This window comes from Papilio xuthus, unplaced genomic scaffold, assembly GCF_000836235.2.
Source record: "Papilio xuthus unplaced genomic scaffold, Pxut_1.1 DF828177.1, whole genome shotgun sequence".
NCBI classification, from domain to species: domain Eukaryota; kingdom Metazoa; phylum Arthropoda; class Insecta; order Lepidoptera; family Papilionidae; genus Papilio; species Papilio xuthus.
The window spans coordinates 4,261,760-4,279,476 of NW_013530472.1; the positions used below are offsets into that span (position 1 = coordinate 4,261,760).

The 17,717-nt window shown below is 35.5% G+C and overlaps 1 protein-coding gene across 1 annotated transcript in view; it reads right to left on the minus strand.

The window, feature by feature from the left end:
• Nucleotides 1–17,717, minus strand: part of DAAM (disheveled-associated activator of morphogenesis-like protein) — a 55,367-nt gene that overhangs the window by 5,424 nt on the left and 32,226 nt on the right. Inside the window, exons 4-14 of the mRNA XM_013306434.1 lie at nucleotides 16,567–16,695; nucleotides 4,417–4,581; nucleotides 3,824–4,042; nucleotides 3,458–3,598; nucleotides 2,931–3,159; nucleotides 2,425–2,652; nucleotides 1,919–2,058; nucleotides 1,492–1,641; nucleotides 778–912; nucleotides 555–629; nucleotides 6–55 (exon numbers count right to left, since the gene is read on the minus strand). Coding sequence (XP_013161888.1) covers nucleotides 6–55; nucleotides 555–629; nucleotides 778–912; nucleotides 1,492–1,641; nucleotides 1,919–2,058; nucleotides 2,425–2,652; nucleotides 2,931–3,159; nucleotides 3,458–3,598; nucleotides 3,824–4,042; nucleotides 4,417–4,581; nucleotides 16,567–16,695 — 1,661 coding nt within the window. The remainder of the gene's footprint in view (nucleotides 1–5; nucleotides 56–554; nucleotides 630–777; nucleotides 913–1,491; nucleotides 1,642–1,918; nucleotides 2,059–2,424; nucleotides 2,653–2,930; nucleotides 3,160–3,457; nucleotides 3,599–3,823; nucleotides 4,043–4,416; nucleotides 4,582–16,566; nucleotides 16,696–17,717) is intronic.

Sequence of the window (17,717 nt, forward strand, 5' to 3'; positions counted from 1 at the left end):
GGGGCGGCGGGGGCGCACCACACGACTCTATCACTGCACTCTTCAGGTTACTCACCTGGAATAATATAGATAATTGAATGTTAAATCTTTATTAAATCATTATAAATGATTAATTAACTAAAATATATTATTTAAAGGAGTCCCTTTAGGCAATGTTCCGAAAATACTGGCAGTGGTCCTCCTTTGAATAACTAAACTAATTCTTTGTCCGTGGTAGCTGCCAGCTCTTCGGTGCCCTGTGATGTCGACATACTTTTTTGATATTTCCTCAAAATCTGTATTTGAAAACTTAGTAGCTTTTATATATATGGATGGCCTCTAGTATAAGAGGCCATCCATAATTATGTGACTAGGAGGAGTCAAAAATCATGAAATTCATGAAAAATTGAATTATGTTTTTTAACATCTCCCCCATCCTTGTCATAGCTGGTCACAATTGTAACACCTCTCCAACCAAATGTGCTGTCACAAATTTTACAAGAAAAAGACATGACGACATCCTCCCACCCTCAAAACATACGACCCCCAAGTTCAGTACTAAATATTCCAAATACCTTGGCATCATCAGGTATGCTGCCCTCGCTGACTAGCTTCTCAAATCGGGCGCGCTCAGCTCGCTCGTGACTCAACTGGAAGGTACATGAATCAAACCTTATTAAGAGTTAGTTAACTTATGACATAGAAAATTGAATTTTTAATTAACTTGTATTAAGTATCCCATTTCATATCAGAATTTTTCCGTCTCTCTCATCCTCTTTCTCGCTATCTCTCTCCTACCTGCTGTTCGAGCTGTTGCGCTCTCTCTGTCCACTCCATATGCGCGGCCGTCTCCCTCTCGAGGCGCTCCTTCATCCTCTGCACGACTCCCTCCAACTCTTCCTTCTCCTGCGAGCGCTCGTCCACTTGCTTCTCCTGTTGGTTAGTCATGCGCATGGGGCGGTTACGTTACGTGGAGTTGCATATGTCTATGTATTATAGGTTTCAGTTGAGGTAATGTTCGTCATCAGCTCAATATCCCCTCTGAGGGGATCGGAGCCTACCCTAAGTTAGGTGACTAGGCCACAGTCAACGCTGGCTTAGTGCAGGTTAACTGCACATATATCTTTGAATATCTTTTTAGATATGTGCATCACGATGTTTCCTTCACCGTATAAATGTTGGCTGGTTGTTAATTTATGATATTTGTAAACTGCTTTACAAATTATTTTATTGTTATTTTAGTCTACGTAAAGGGAAATAGACAGCTTTATTTTGATGTCCTGGTTCAATAATTTTAAAAGCAAGTTGAAATAATTTAATTCTTTATTAGTTATGCAATATGAGAATGGAAAAGTGAATGTTTTCATCAGTATCACCATATCCAAATAAAAAACATATATAAATATTAAAATCATTAAAGGTTTTTAAAAGCTTCTTTGTTTATTAAACGTCTTCGCCTTCACAAAGTTACTATCCAACACCTTTTAAATCAAGTCTAATAATATATCTTACCTTTTTAGCCAGTTCTGTAGCAAGATCTACGTTCTCTCTTTCTAGATTCTCCGCTTTCGTTCTAGCAGCGACCAATTCTTCTTCTTTAGCTAGAAGATGAACTATTTCGCCGACGTTTATTTCCAAAGGAGCCATGTCTGGGTCGTAGACCTTTAAACAATAATGTATACACATTACATAAGTTATATAAAAAGATATATCGTAATATGAAAAGATAATAACATGAACAAAAAAGTAATGAGATTGAATGTGGATGGCTACAAAGAGGAAAAACAAAGAAAGAATGGACGGATTGTGTGAAAGAGGATATGCGTAAGAAGGGGGTGGATTTAGATATGACAGCTCATAGTATGGATGAGTAGTACTGTGCCGACCCTCTATAAGGACAAAGGCAGGTTGATGATGATGAAAGTCTAGGTAAAGGTACCTTATTGTGTTCGGAGGCGTCGTCTTTAAGAGAGCCCTGTTCGCTGGCGGCGCGGCTGCCGGCTGCGGCCTGCTGCAGCACCAGCTGCTGCACAACGCGGTCCAGCAGCAGCCAGTGCTGTGAGTGAGGGTTGTACTCCACTGCAAGTACAACACACATATATACCAGTCATCCTCATATTTACCCATTTATAACAATATGAGCAACAGGTTCGGGTAAGAGGCCATATGGTAGCCGATTCACTTATCTTCATAAATGGATAGGCGATTGCTTAAAAAAGATAGCTTTGCTTCGTTCCGTCACGTGCAGAATGTTATGTGACCATTAATTCTATCTATATTATTATTTCGACTCCACACCACCGCTTGAAACTACTACAATCAGTGAAAATCAAATAGGCACAAAATACTATGTCTTTTAGCCAGCCCACTTACGGTAGAGTGGTCTTGTAGTTGCTGTGTGATGTGATGTGTGACCTTGTGTCAATGTAGCGGTGTGTTACTTACACGGCAGCAGCAGGAGATGCTGCAGCAGAGACAAGAGATGAGGATATGCAGCAGTGTGGCTCAGTTTGCGACGCAGCAGCTCGAACATGGCGGCCGCGCTCTTGGTGTCCACGTGCTGTTTGTCGAAGCGTCGCGCCAGCTCGCGCTCATCCTCGTTGCGGACCATCTCGAAGAACTCGATGTGACGGTCGAGGGTTTCGTTCTCGTATTTACGAAGTTTTTCGATTACTGCATAAAAATATGTAAATTTAAATCTGATGACAAAGTTTTAAAAATGGTAATGCAATACTAAATTCAAACATTTTATTGTTCTTATTTACCAAAACGAATGCGAATCCATCGCTGTCAATAGACATTCGCAATTGCAGTTGAGTTGCCTACATTCAATCAACGGGGAGACAACGCACGAAATGAGATTATTTCCCCTACCTATGCGTCCCCTCTTCCGTCAAATTCGTTCCTTATAAGAAATGGGAAACGAGACTAAATTCAGGTTAAGAACTCACCTGGTTGTATCCCCAACATGAGCAGTTCGTATCGCAGATGCAGCCGAAACTCCAGGCTGTCTTCACCGGGGCCGTAGTTCAGTACAGCGTTAACAAATGACATGATGGCAGTCTTGAGACCGAGGTCGTCACGGTACGCGCCCGAGCTGCGGTCCAGCTCATTTACGACGCCTTGGAACCTGGCGCGCTCGCCTGCATACTTCTGGTAGTTCACCATAGCTTCTAGCACCTGAAATAAAAAAAATGTTCTAGTTGCAACAAACAGTTATACTTTTACACGGAAAAATATTTGTCTTGAGAAGAAAACATCACTAATTTTTAATCAATATTTAAATTCAAGTTAAAAAATCAATTGTGCAATATTGCTATTTTATTTTTACAGGTGCTTACTGTATTAAATTGTTGTAGGTGTACTATGATAAGTTGCTATTAAATTATTACAGGTGCTTGCATTTATTTTATCTACCAAGAGAACTACTTCCTTAGCCCCTTGATACAAGGCTTATAATACATTAGTTTACTCTTACCTTCTTATGTCCGCCGGGTACGAGACAGACGGCACCCAGTATCTCTAGAGCCGCGACCTTTGTCTTGACGTTCTCCGTATCCAAGGACTGTGCGATGAGGTCAATACTCGCTGGGTGGGCCAGCACATGAGCGCGGCCGGTCTGAAATATACTTGATACTTGAACAAGCGGATAGTCGATAGAAAGTAAGACTTACTATTACCCATGTCCCATACTTTTGTAAAATACTACCTCGTAGATAAAAAGGCCTATTTTAAGTACAAGGTTGGGCAAAATCTACTAGTATTTAACTATTCACTAAAATAAAAAGCTCTCAGTGCTATAATTTCGTATCCTCCACCAAGAATTATTTAAAATTAAACTTACCGAGTTGTTCATAAGAGCCTTTATCCCGGCGATAAGATTATGTCTGATGATCGCTTCGTCTCTTGGCGCTCGTTGTAGCGCTTCCAGTAATGTGGTGAGGCCTCCTTGTTTGATGAACCGTAACACGAAGCTATGTGCGCGAGTTCTTAGAGCGGTCTTCAAGCCGTCCACTAACGCGCACGCTTCCGCTGGGAGACCGCCTTCCGAAGAAGCGAATGCCTGGAAGAAAATTACATTTATTCATCAGAAAAGAACTCTTTTCAATTGTAAATTTATCTGTCCTTAGTCAGCATACTTTTCTATGTCTTCACAAAACAACTTTTTATTCTTTATTCACAAATTAATGTGTCTATCGCCGTTTATTTTAACGGAATTCATATTTTTGATTATAAACAGATATTTCTCTGTCAAATCTTAATCAAAAGAGGACAAAAAGATACATTTACGGCCAAATTAAATGCCCTTTTTTAAAGACCCTAATCACATTACGGTCTTTTCTCTTGCTGAATAATGTCAATTCGATCATTTACTTTGCTAATTTTATCACTAGCCTAGTTACTTTAGCTTCTATATGCGACAGACGAGTTACTTACTTCTGCGATCTCTCCCAGCGCCTTAACGTACTCCTCGACTTGGGGCGCGCTGGCGAGCGGCTGTGAGCCGATGGGCGGGCGTCTGCTGCAGTAAATCTGCCACTTCTTGGCCGCTGGCAACTCCATCATGGCCGCCTTGTTCACTGCTGTCAGGTCAAGCTCCTCCTAATAGACCAATAGATTCATTATCATACAAACACATATGCACTATTACCTAGCTGTAGTACATTGTTTTAGCTTTATCAGACGGCCGTTGCTTTTAATCGTGTGCAATTTTAAGCATACTTTAATAATATTATACGCAAATGATTTAAATAAGGATAGTATTGTTTTTAATTTCGTAATCTGTCGTATCTATTACCTAAGTTTTTTTCTATAGTAGGTAAATGTTTATACATTATGTAAACCAAATAAAACCTCTAAATTCTTTAATACTATGATCATAATTACAGTTTAAAGTCTAATTACATAACTACTAGATAAATCGCAGTTAAAAAGACATCAATTAAAAAAACCTCAACCAGTTTATTAATTTACTTTCTGGTGCGCCTTAACCCGAATAAAAAGTCCTTGATAGCATTTAATCTAAATTCTCAACAAAATCTACGAAATTGGAATGTAAATTCGTTTGAAACGTCGACTAAATCTAATAAAAAGTCACTTGTAAAAATTCCATTCCTAAAAACCACGTAAACTGTGCGTTCATCAAATAAGGCGTTGAACGATCACGCTTTAATTACGTGTGTCAAAACAAAATCGGAAATGGTAAGAAATGCGGACACGAAGAAACTTATTGGAACAAGGTGAAAGGAATTACAGTGACATATTGCATACATAAACATTTATAACATAAGTTTTCACGCTAAATATTTAGATAAAAACATATTGACAGTTGGAACAAGACAAGAAAAACACACTGTCATTGATAAAAACATATATCTAACAATTAACCAATTGTTCTTTATCATCAGCTCACTATACGTCCCCACCGAGGCGCTCGGAGCCTACTCTAAGTTAAGGGTGATTAGGCCATAGTCAACCACGCCGGCCAAGTGCGGCTTGGTTGACTTCACGCATATCTTTAAATTTCTCAGATATGTGCAGGTTGCATCACGATGTTTTCCTTCGCCGTAAGAACGTCATATAAATGTACATATGTAAATCGGTAATCGAAAAACACATTGGTACATGGCGGGACTCGAACCCAGGACCTGCAGATTGCAAGTCAAGTGCTTGACGCCTGTGCCACCGACGCTCATTTGTCCTTATTGTCTTTATTAGAAATCAATACATGACAAAGAAACGTGTTCATTGAACGCCAAGCTTTATATGGAAGAATAACGAAGTTGTATTAAAACCAATAGCAGTTTAAGATCCGAGCACTAAGACGCAGAGAAAGCATTGGACAAGGGCCAAAGAAGCCTTCTAAACAACTCGACAATACTTTATGGTACTTTCAACTGAAAGAGAAATCGTACTTTGGCATGGATTTAAACATATTCAGAATACAATATTCAATCGTGATGGTGTAAAATCGAAAAGACACACAAAAAAATATTGTAACTCTTGCCGCTATGCTTTTAGTAAGCATCACGTCATTGGAACCCGGAATGTAGTCGACGCTTCCGCGTTATCTCGCGCGTTCTTTACTACATTGATGCAACAAGACATGTTACTTATATTATAAATGCAAACGTTTGTATATATGGATGGATGTTATAAGGTATCCATAACAGTTGCATGGGTCTTTCTGAAATTTGGCTTAGAGAACATAGTCTGGTAGAACACATAGGCTACTAATTAAGTCTTATTCTTAATCCATACAGAGAGACAGATTTATTACATATTTTCATATTAATAAAATTAAGTATTTGACGACCATGTAAAAATGTTATTCATTTATAAATGTCCCAAAGAATTGAAGTCATAATTTAAAGAGGAAGTACAACCAAAATGTCAAGATATCCATAGGTAAATTATTACATAATACTCGAGTAAATATAACGCAGAGAAGTAAACCTAAGTGCGGAAGAAGTATTGACAAACGTACAAACACTCATCTCTAGAAATCAAATATTGATAAATATTTGCATGTTAAATTATATTCATCAAATATTTTACAAAAAGTACCAAAACTGTCGATTAATAAAAAGAGAAAACGCAAACTAAATGTATACAAACGACAAACTTACCGTGGATTTCTGAGACCAAAATCTTTGTATAAAACATATTGTCTATAACAAAACATAAATAACAGAATATTTTAAAGGAGGATTTTGGTCTCGAAAACCCAAGTATAGTCGATTTTAACCTATTTTGTTGCCATATATGTTATATATAAACTTTATTAAATTCATTATTTGTTATCGTAAAAAACATACAGACTCAAACTCATTTTAACTGAATACAAAAAAGTGAGAAACTCAGTTCCATAAGTATGTTCTTGTGTGTTAACCTCATAATTTAAAGTCGGTTAAATCGAATGAGTAACATGTGATTTTAACCACAACGCATGCCTGCATAAAATCGATTTAAGATAAACACGCTTTAGATCACTTTGATGTTAAACGAATGTAACAAATATAAAATGGGTAACCATTTTCGTAACATTTTACAAATATTAAACAGTCCGTAACCACAGTTGGTTAACCAATTTTACTTATATTATAAATGCGAATGTTTACATGGATGATTGTTTGAAGGTATCTCCAAAACGGTTGAACGGATCACGATGAAATTTGACATATATATAGAACATAGTCTAGACCAGTCTTTCCCAAAGTGGGCGATTATGCCTCCTTGTGGGCGCTGCAGGACAAGTTGCGGGTTATAGTAAAAGTTTCGTTTAGAATTGTCCGTTAATATACATATATAGGTCACAATAATTAATTAATTTAATTTGAAGTTATAGTAGTTTTTAAATATGTGAAAATATGGGGGCACTAAAAAATCTTTATTCTCAAAGTGGCCAGTAGACAAAATAAGTTTGGGAACCACTGGTCTGGAAGAACACATAGGCAATTAAGTTTTGTTTTCAATTCCGCGCGGACAGAGTCCCGGGCGACCGCTAGTATATTATATTATAAAGGCGAATTAGATGGATGTATGTTTGTTTGAAGATATCTCCAGAACGGCTGCATAGATCGCGGTAAAATTTGACATAGATGTAGAACATATAGAACAACACATAGGCTACTCATTAAGTTTTTTTTTTAATTATGCAAGGACGGAGTCGCGGACGATAGATACTCGTAGGTAGTAAATAAAACTGTGTAGTCGTATAACGTAGGTCTAGGAGTGACCTCGCGCGTCACATAACTCAGGGGATTTCTCGCTAACTGACCGCATATTAGACACTCACTTAGCGTATAATTGATGTAATTATCTCACATATGTATATAGTTCTATGAATGTAGGAAAAATATTATACAAGAAAATATGTCTCCTAAGAATTGTCATAATAACCAAGAAAATTGGTTGGATTACGGTCCCGGTTTAGTTGTTAATCTATTCGTGAGTTATCACTGTTACCGTTGGTTTCTGAAACCAAAATCTCTGTCATTATCTTTGACAAAACATTGATAAAAATAGGTTTTAAAACAGGATTTTGGTCTCAGAAACCCACGGTTTAGTTACTATGAGAATGAGACTGGTGAATTTATATGTTCAGGTGTTTGCGAAATAGAAACTCGTGGTATAAAAATAATACAATGGAATATAAATACATCAATAGACAGAGTAAATATTTATCTATAAATTTTAAACACAAAGAAAGCGACAAATATGAAGAAGTTTCAAACAAAAAATGAAGAAATTGTTTTCATTTAGAATCGAATCCGTCAAAGTCTATTCCTTCACACGACCAATGTACGCAATTCCACTTAACAAGGTAATTTCAAACGAGGCGATCGTAATTCTACAATAGACATAAAGCTCCGCACTGAGCTTCAATTTGCATTAAACATTTTATAGGCTCAGAAACTGAGAAACTACGAATCAGCTTTCTACGGAGCATTTCCTACGTAAGCTGTAGTCTATCATTAGTGCTTTCGCCGGCATCTGTGCCTAGAAACCCTGAGAAATTAATACCATCAAATATCTATGCTGTTGTTAATGGACAAGCTTGACCAGTTCTGCGGTGAGTACGTCATAAATATTAAATAAGCTGCTCGCATACGGGGAGTTTCGTCTGCATTTATAAACGCTTCAGTTCCGATGCAATATTCTAAAATTGATAAATTTAGATACTTAAATAAAATAAAATTATCTTAACTAATCAAATTTGGAATCTTAACCATTAAGTCTGTAGATCGCCTAACCTCTTCGGTTCCTATTAAAGTCACAAGGGCATGACTAGATGCCGCCGGCACACGAAGCCGTTGCATTTACTCAAGCGAAAAGGGCTCAAATTGCTAGACCGCTTATTACAATTTTAATATCGCAAAGATAGTAATCAAAGATCGTTCCTTGTAATATATGATTAAAAATTCTATGGTCTAATATCTAAAAATTTATTAGAACTGCAGAAAAAGTTAAACCAGTCAAGAGTCTAACATAATAAAAGTATGCGCAACATAAAAAACTTTACAAGTGTCGTTGTCAGTAATTATCGTAACATTGCGACAAACAGATAAATGTTTCCGTTTTTTTACTCCTTTCCCATGACAAACCAGATCACATAATAAAGAATCTAAGGAGAATTCTTCAAATAGCGACAAATGAACGTAGGAAAGGTGCCGTTACAGTAAAAGTACGATCTCTAGAGAAGACGAAAGACGGTAATTATGTTGTAGAGCAAACACTCCTAACTGAATTGTTTTAATTCGATTTTTTTTAATACAATAAGGTGGCAAACGAGTAATCTGCCACTGAAATTCACCGAAATAGGGATGCCACAACTGGATGAGGAGACGTATACAAAAGGAATATTTCCTCTTCCTATACCTCCTTCAACAAATCCTTATCTTTCCCATTTTATCTATTGATCTGATGTTTCTATCATCATTATTTAAATATACTTTTAATAACGATAATCCATCATATTCGGCCGACAAAGTGCACAAGAATGCCAGAAACAGAATCCGGTTGCGATCGTGACTCGGTCCTAACCTTTATCAACCTGTCGTACCACACAGCTTTAGCAAATTGTCCCTGATTACTGTGAGGTCTCATTTGTAAGGACAATGTTCATTATCGAATTCTTATAGTAATCACACAGTTTGTATGTTGTTTTACTATAAAATTCGACTGACATAACACATGAAATTATAAATTTTGTCGTCACCTTTTTTATCATTGTCCACCAATGTTGTTACCACGCACACTACGGTAGAACATAATTAACTATCACAGCCATGCTCTTTTAAGATTGTCTTTGATAGTAAAGAAAATGGTTGTGGTTTTGACAAGCCATCATTCACAATTTTATCTGCAAGGAAGACTGTCGAACAGCTGTACTGACTACATAACGAAGGCTGTCAGAAATAGGAGATGATAGCAAATTTATTATCAATCGATCTTTGATTATAAGGATCCAGGCAAAGTGCAGTTTATCCAACTCACTACATTTCCTAGAACCCACGAAGGTAGATCTATTTGAATTTCAATTGAGATCAGTTTACGCCATGTGGTACGAGTAATGTTCGAATGTATCCAATCACAATGAATCAAGCTCAGCCTTGGTGAAGTCACGATCCTCTCACTAATGCTGATACATTTTTTACATAACTACGATATAAACTTGCAGCATTGGCTCTATATGACTAGGACATTGGACTCACGATTATTATAAAGTCTCAGATTTTTCAACAAGCCACATTCTCTTGGTTCTTTTTAAATAGATGGGAGTTAATAAGGTTATGTGACAGGCTGTTGAAGATGTTAAGGACCAAGTCGACCAATCCGACGAAAAATATTACATCTGTTATGATATTTATAAAGAGATAGATGCATATAAAATGATCATTTTCGTACAGTTAAAATTCTATTATAGCTTGCGGCTATTGCCTAAAACAATAATTACATTAATGTCAAAAGTCATCGGCAAACTCAAGTCTGTCGAACTTGACCTTCCCGGGGCACAAGAGTCTTATAGAAATGCGCGTGCGCAAGCAAAGTGTGTTAGTTGATAGGAAATATTTGCGCGTGAGAAACCTTTACAATTAATGTCTTATCTTCTTAAATTATTGAGAGACCAAGATAAATCGATGTCCGTTTTCTTACAGGTAGACTACAAAATAGTGCTACTTTACATTGGACACAGTGATTGTCTTCTTATTAAGAAATATCTGTTAACTTTAATATTTATCTACTTTAATATGAGATATTATATCATTCACTTCCTCACATAGTCGGTTAATGAATTCTTCTTTTTTATGTGCGTTACCGCATAACTCCGCCACTGGTGCTAGGATTTATATTTTTTGGCCGAAAGGTTTTGCTTGCAGTTTGGTTCCGTTTTTTTCTTCGCTGCAGTCTTTTCAGTCTGGTCATATGGTATCGGTAACCAGCTACTGAATACTTAAGCAGTAATTTAGTGTAGACCGATCCCCTTAGTCCCCAATTAAAGTCAACGAGAGTAAGTTTTTTTTTTATAAAGTAGTCATAGTAAACATTCCAAAATGTAAACCATAACCACATTATGTTGAAAGAATCGATTATTTCTAACCACTAAGTCCGTTGCTAATTCCTAACAGGTCTAACAATGGCGAGGTGCAATCACCAAGAGTGGACCGGTAAGCGATACGAGAGAAATCATTAATAACTCGGCACGTTCTATACTGATGCCAATCATAATTTGAGTCAGGTGAAAGTGTTTACGATGGGCGCATTTACCCTATATCCCTGACGCAGCATCTATAGGTAACATAAGTTATACGTAACTTCAGAGGTTTTGTTACTGACTGTACTTAATTGTAGATACACATTTCTTAACGTTGGTTACCACTACTAGAATATTCAGACTAATTCATATTAAAATTAATATCTAGAAATAAATAAATTGATAAACATTTTTCGGTTTAAGATCTATTAGCATAATCTATATTTAATTATAAATTTCATTTTTATTTTAATCATTGCTTCAAATTAAAAACTATGGATGAATTTATGAAGGTATCTCCAGAACGGCTACACGGATCTTGCTGAAATTTGACATAGATGTATAACATAGTCTGGAAGAACACATAGGCTACTTATTAAGTTTCTTTTTAATACCGCACGAACGGAGTCGGGCCTCAGCTAGTAAAACCTGATTCACTTTAAAGTGTTGCAAAACAATTATTAAACTAGTTGTCGTCCGCAATTCCGCCCGAGCGGAATTAAAAAAAATAATAATTTGTAGCCTATGTGTTTTTCTAGACTACGTTCTACATCTATGCCAAATTACAGAGAGATCCGTTGAGCCGTACCCTAGATACCTTCAAACAAACATTCATTCCTTCACCTAAACATTCGCATTTATAATATTAATAAGTAACATTAGTTCTCTAAAACAATATTTTCACATCAAGGTTGTGTTAATCACACAATTCCTAAATAAAGTAAGTAAACAATGTAATCAAAAGCCCATTTTACTATCTATTGCTCTGACGTCAATGTGACTGATAACACAGGCGCCATCTACTTTACTCCTGATTCAACCAATGATATCTCTAAGAACCTTGACACTAACTATAGGTCTATTGGTTCATTTCAAAGGTCCAACTTGTATTGCTAATGGATATGTCGTAATTTGACCTTAGGTTTAAAACAAAATGGTTAATGGTTTAAGTAACATTTTACTCTATCTTAGCAATTTTAACTCTTCATTTAACTTGCGCAAGAGTAGATATAAGTTTCTCTTAATAATGGTGAAGCTTTTACAAAACCTAGCGTTAGCTCATGTATCCAATTAATCAGATTAAAAAGTAAATGTTAAGATTAAAATTGTCTCATTGATGATCTAATTGTGGGTTTCTGAGAAAATCTGCGTTTAAAACATATTCTTATTACTGTTTTGTCAAAGATAATTTCAGCGATGACGACATGTTTTGTATAGAGACTTTGGTTTTAGAAACCAACAGTAAAAGCGCTTATTCACTTTCCACTTAAAATCTGCAACTCTAAAATTATATTGACATGGCAATTTTATTTCAGTCCATTTCCATTTTAAGAGGTTCATGATAAGTGCACTTGAACGCCAGAGAGAGCATCATGGATGAAAAATCACTTTTTTAAATTTAGAAGCATATATTTTTTAATCACAAAACAAATATAAAAAATATCGCAGGTCAGTACGTTAGATTTTAGGTGAGAGTTTTGTTAACGCATAACTTACAGGAAAACCCGAGAATACATGTGAAGCGTAGTCTGAAGTGTAGTTTTTTTTTATATATCATAAGGTGGCAAACAAGCGAACCACCTGAAATCGCTGATATAGCGAAGTGACCGTTGCCCATAGACATACGCAATTGCATATGCGTTGCCTACCTTTAATCGACAGAGAAGAGGATGCACTGAAAGAAAATATCATCCCTTTCCATGCATCCTCTCATCCGGAAATTCCACTTCCACTTCCCATCCTTTCCTTATAAGGAAAAAGGTGGGAAGGGATAGAGGACTAAATTACGCCTCCGGGATGCACACTCATCAGACGAATCGCGGAATCGCTTCCACTTCACGCCTGTCTTCTGTGTGGTCGTGGTATTTCACCGGGCGAGCCGGGCCAATTCGTGCGAAGATGTCAAAGCGGGATATACCACTGTTAATTTAAGTTTAAAGTTTTACGTCCAAGGTTAGAACTATGCGTAGCCCAAAGTCATCTTAACATCGTATAAACATTTGAACAAACACATAATTAATGCAAATGTAAATTTGAAAGCCTCAAAACATTCAAATCCTTACATCATAATTCTCGTCATTAGTCCGGCTATCACGCGACCAGTCAAATAGCCATCACATCACCTTCATTAGGTGAAAGTTTTACATTATGCAATGTCCGTGCCGTCCATCAAACTGAATTAACATCATAATCTTTCAAATTCAATCTATCAACACCCGCCTTTGATGTTCGAGATTCCCTTCACACTCAATTTTATACTCTATTGGCACACAATAAAGTATATAATAAGTATGGTAGTATTGATAACAAATTCGACTACTGTTCAAAACCGGTAGAACTTTATTGGACTGCAATCTTGATTATTTTTCTCGTAGCGATCGTGCACCAGAGATTTAAAGATCGAAACATTACAGTGAACTTTTTACATTACGTCATTGATATTAAAAATATAATAAAAAAATCCATTTTTATTTATTAAAAATTTTACTTTGCGAACCTTTATTTAATTTTTTCAAAATAGTTCACACGACCTTTTGTTTTTTCACTGTCAAATTTAATTAAATACACAAAAAGAATCGAGAAGAGGAAGACGAAGTTATTAACATTTAATGAACAACAAAAAGTATACATTTACTTCAACATACGATCGTAGTTGGTATAAAAAATATCGATATCAAAGAACATCACTATTTTCAATCAACTCTACTAGTGACGTATCTCGAGGACTATCGACATAAAATTTAAAATTTACGTCGCCCTCGACACCGGCTATGAAATGCGACCGCAAATTTCTCGTCATATCAGTTTCCGCATTTCAATGTTACGCATGCGAACAGAAGCGCGTCGTGTCAACGAACTATACTGATTGATTTATAATCAATTTATTACTACTAGGGTTGGCACTCTATTAAAATTAAATTAAAATTATAATTGAAAAAAAATCTTAGTACGCTGTTTCCGAAACACCCAAACTTTTTTAAATTTAGAATTTTATTCGTTAAAGGCAGTTGTTGTGTGTGTACATTTTCTTACCGTGGGTTCCCGAGAACCACACCCCCGATTAAAACACATTATCTCTGTGTTAAAAGATAATACCAGGAACAACGATATGTTTTATACGTTTTTAACGATAGATTTGGGTCTCAGAAACCAACGATTGAACAACCGATGATGCATACGTTCCCGATGCTTAAAATAATGAATAAATAAACAATTTTCTCAGCATCACTCCACACAAGTTTCTAAGATCGTGTTTACACTCTCGTTCGTTTTAATTTGGTACATTGACACTCAAAAACTTGTTTATTATAATTTTAAAGCATGAACATGTTAATGTCCTTGAATATTTAAGCTAATAAATACATTAATATTGTCCATCTCTATCTATACATAGCCTTGCAATGTAGCTCCAACTATCCTATCCAGCTCTAGGGGTTTTTTAATCGAAAACTTTCTTTTCATTGTATACTTCTTACCTTACTTCTTACTAATATTATAAATGCGAAAGTTGAGATAGATGGATGTCGGATCTCGATGAAATTTGGCATGCATATAGAACATAGTCTGGAAGAACACGTAGGCTACACATAAAGTTTTTTTTTAAACGACGCAGTCTGACGACAGCTAGTCTTAAATTAAAACAATTTACTTGTGAAATTGTTCCACAATTCACGCAAAACAAATACCATTCCACATTAGAATCATGACTAAATTTAATTGATTATATTTCAACAAACATACGTTATTCTTAACTTTTCTTAAGTAACAAAACTCCATAAATGTTAACAACAATATGACCAGTATGCAAACGGCTTATTGCAGTACTCTCACCAAGGTAACTTTAACGGGTTAATATCGATTGTTGACTACATTGAGCAACTGTAATAAATAATATTATTAATGACAACAATTATAAAGCTTTGTTCACACTAGATGTAAAAATTAAATCTATAGGAGCACTAAATTAATTCCAAACACGTGGCATACTGGCCAGGACCTTTGCCTTTTTAGTTATAAAAAATATAGATGAAAGAGAATCGCGCGGGAAGTGATAACAATTAAGCTTAACACAAGAGACGATGGAAAATCAAGAGGAAGATAAAGATTGACACAATACTATCCGGAATTGGATAAAGTACCAAAGTAAAACAAACGAATAGAGAATATTGCAAAGACAAAATTAATCCTCTTTACTTATGGAGACTTGAACAATACCAGAAAATTAAAATAAAAATTTTGCTTCTATCACAATACTGCGAAGTAATTATTATGTTCCAGATTTAAAATCATTGTAAGTTATTTAAATATCCTCGTTCGTATCTAGGTTCCATTCAAAATGAGGATAGTAAAAAACACAAAAAAATTCTTATATATATATATATATATATATAAGAACTATACACTATATATATATAAAAGAAAGTATTTTTATATATAATAAAGCTGAAAAGGAAAAAGTGTTAAAATACCTAGATTTGGCTCACGAGGTTACCGCCATGTGGCGTACGAAATCGACTACCATTTATTTATATATATATATATATATATATATATATATATATATATATATTATATAATAACCAAAGCTAATGTATCAAATTTAGAAAAACCTTATATGTTTAGGTGAAGGTTTAACTTGATAATTAATGAGCAAGTTTCAGATAAAGTAGATTTCGTTGTAGTCGTCAATCACAGCTAACTTTTCAAGGCAAACTTTTATTACAACTTGGATAATTTAACCTAAAGAAAAAAAACAAAACTTGTTTGACTTTTGTGATAATTGACAACTTCAGCCATAATTATCTATTTTGCTATAATATTTAAGTATATTTCAGCTAAATTATTGTACCATAAAAATTGCTAAGATTCTGTAATTTCGGCGGAAACACACGTCTATTGTATTGGGTCTAATTAAATAAATGAACAGTGAGAAAACTGTGTGAAAGAGTTTAGAAACTTGGCAAGTTACGCAACCTTACACGGCCGCTAGAAATCGTAAAGTTCTAATTGCTATATTTAAATTTGAACTAATGACGTCAGTCATTGTGATGTATACGCGAACAAACACGCGGCTACGTCATCCAATTTTCTATGAGAAGGAATTACCAATTCTTGCTGAAGTTTGCTTGACATAATACCTTTATATTCTCTGCCGCATTTATCGTAGGACTTTTTTAAGGCAAAATCAAATCGAGAGTTAAATTCGTCAAATTGTCACCAATATTTTCACATCACAACACTGTTTGTACATGGTGACCTTCGGAAACCTTAGGTTGCTGCATCAAAAATATGTGGTACCTAATAGGCTAATATTACTGTTTAGTACTCACCACCAGCTCAGCGAACTTGGCGTCGAGCTCGTCCTGCGGTGGCATTGGATGCGTCGGCGTGACGGCGTGCAGAGCCAGTGCTCCTTCGCCCCCCACCACGCAGTAGGTGATCTCTGGCGGCTCGTCATTCTGCAAAGAATAAATAAATTACAATCCATTCTACTATATTTCTGATACTCAGACTTCTAAGTTGTAGCGCCATATATCCAAAAAAGAAGGAATAATTATCAGTTAAAGTCTGTGAAGCACTACAACCGATTAGAAAATAGCCGTGATGCAGAAATGTACCGAAAGTTTTGTGCTTCCATTTTCATCTTTTCTTACTGTCTCTTTCTTATAATTCAATTGATATGTAATTCTAATTAAGCAAAATTACAACAAATCTTAAGATATTCCACAAATTAACGCCATTATAAATAATCTTCTTCATCAGTTTCCTCTGTCTGTGTATTAAATTTATCTATATATATAAAAGAAAGTGGTGTTAGTTACACTATTTATAACTCAAGAACGGCTTTACCGATATAGCTGAAAATTGGTGAGGAGGTAGCTTAGACCCAGGAGACGGACATATGACACTATTTATTCATTTTTTTCCGAGTTTATGCCTTAAAGAGCTGCTTTTTATTCAACTTACCAATATTAAAAATGCGAATGCTTAGATGGATGTGATGTGGATGGATGGATGTTTGAAGATATCTCTAGAACGACTGAACGGATCTCGATTAAATTTGGCATACGTATAGAACATAGTCTGATAGAACTCATAGGCTACACAAATTAAGTTTTTTTAATGCCACGCTGACGGAGTCGCGGGCGACAGCGAGTACCAAATATAATAAAAAAATCAAGTTAACTTGATCGTCCAAAAAGGTATGTTTTTAATTTTGGTGACTGCAAATCTACATACAATAGCAATATATTGTTACACGTTGTGAAAATAATGTACAAAAAGCAATTACAATTGAGTTTTGGGAACAAAAAAAAAACTTCACATGAATCATGTGGACTGGAGGTAAAATACGAAGAATTTAATGTCTTTGCGAGATTCGATGTTAAGACATAAATCAGTGTCGATGATAATTTGTTCGAAGACATTTTCATTTTTATTGTGACCATATTTATATCTTATTTAAAGAATTATTAAATTC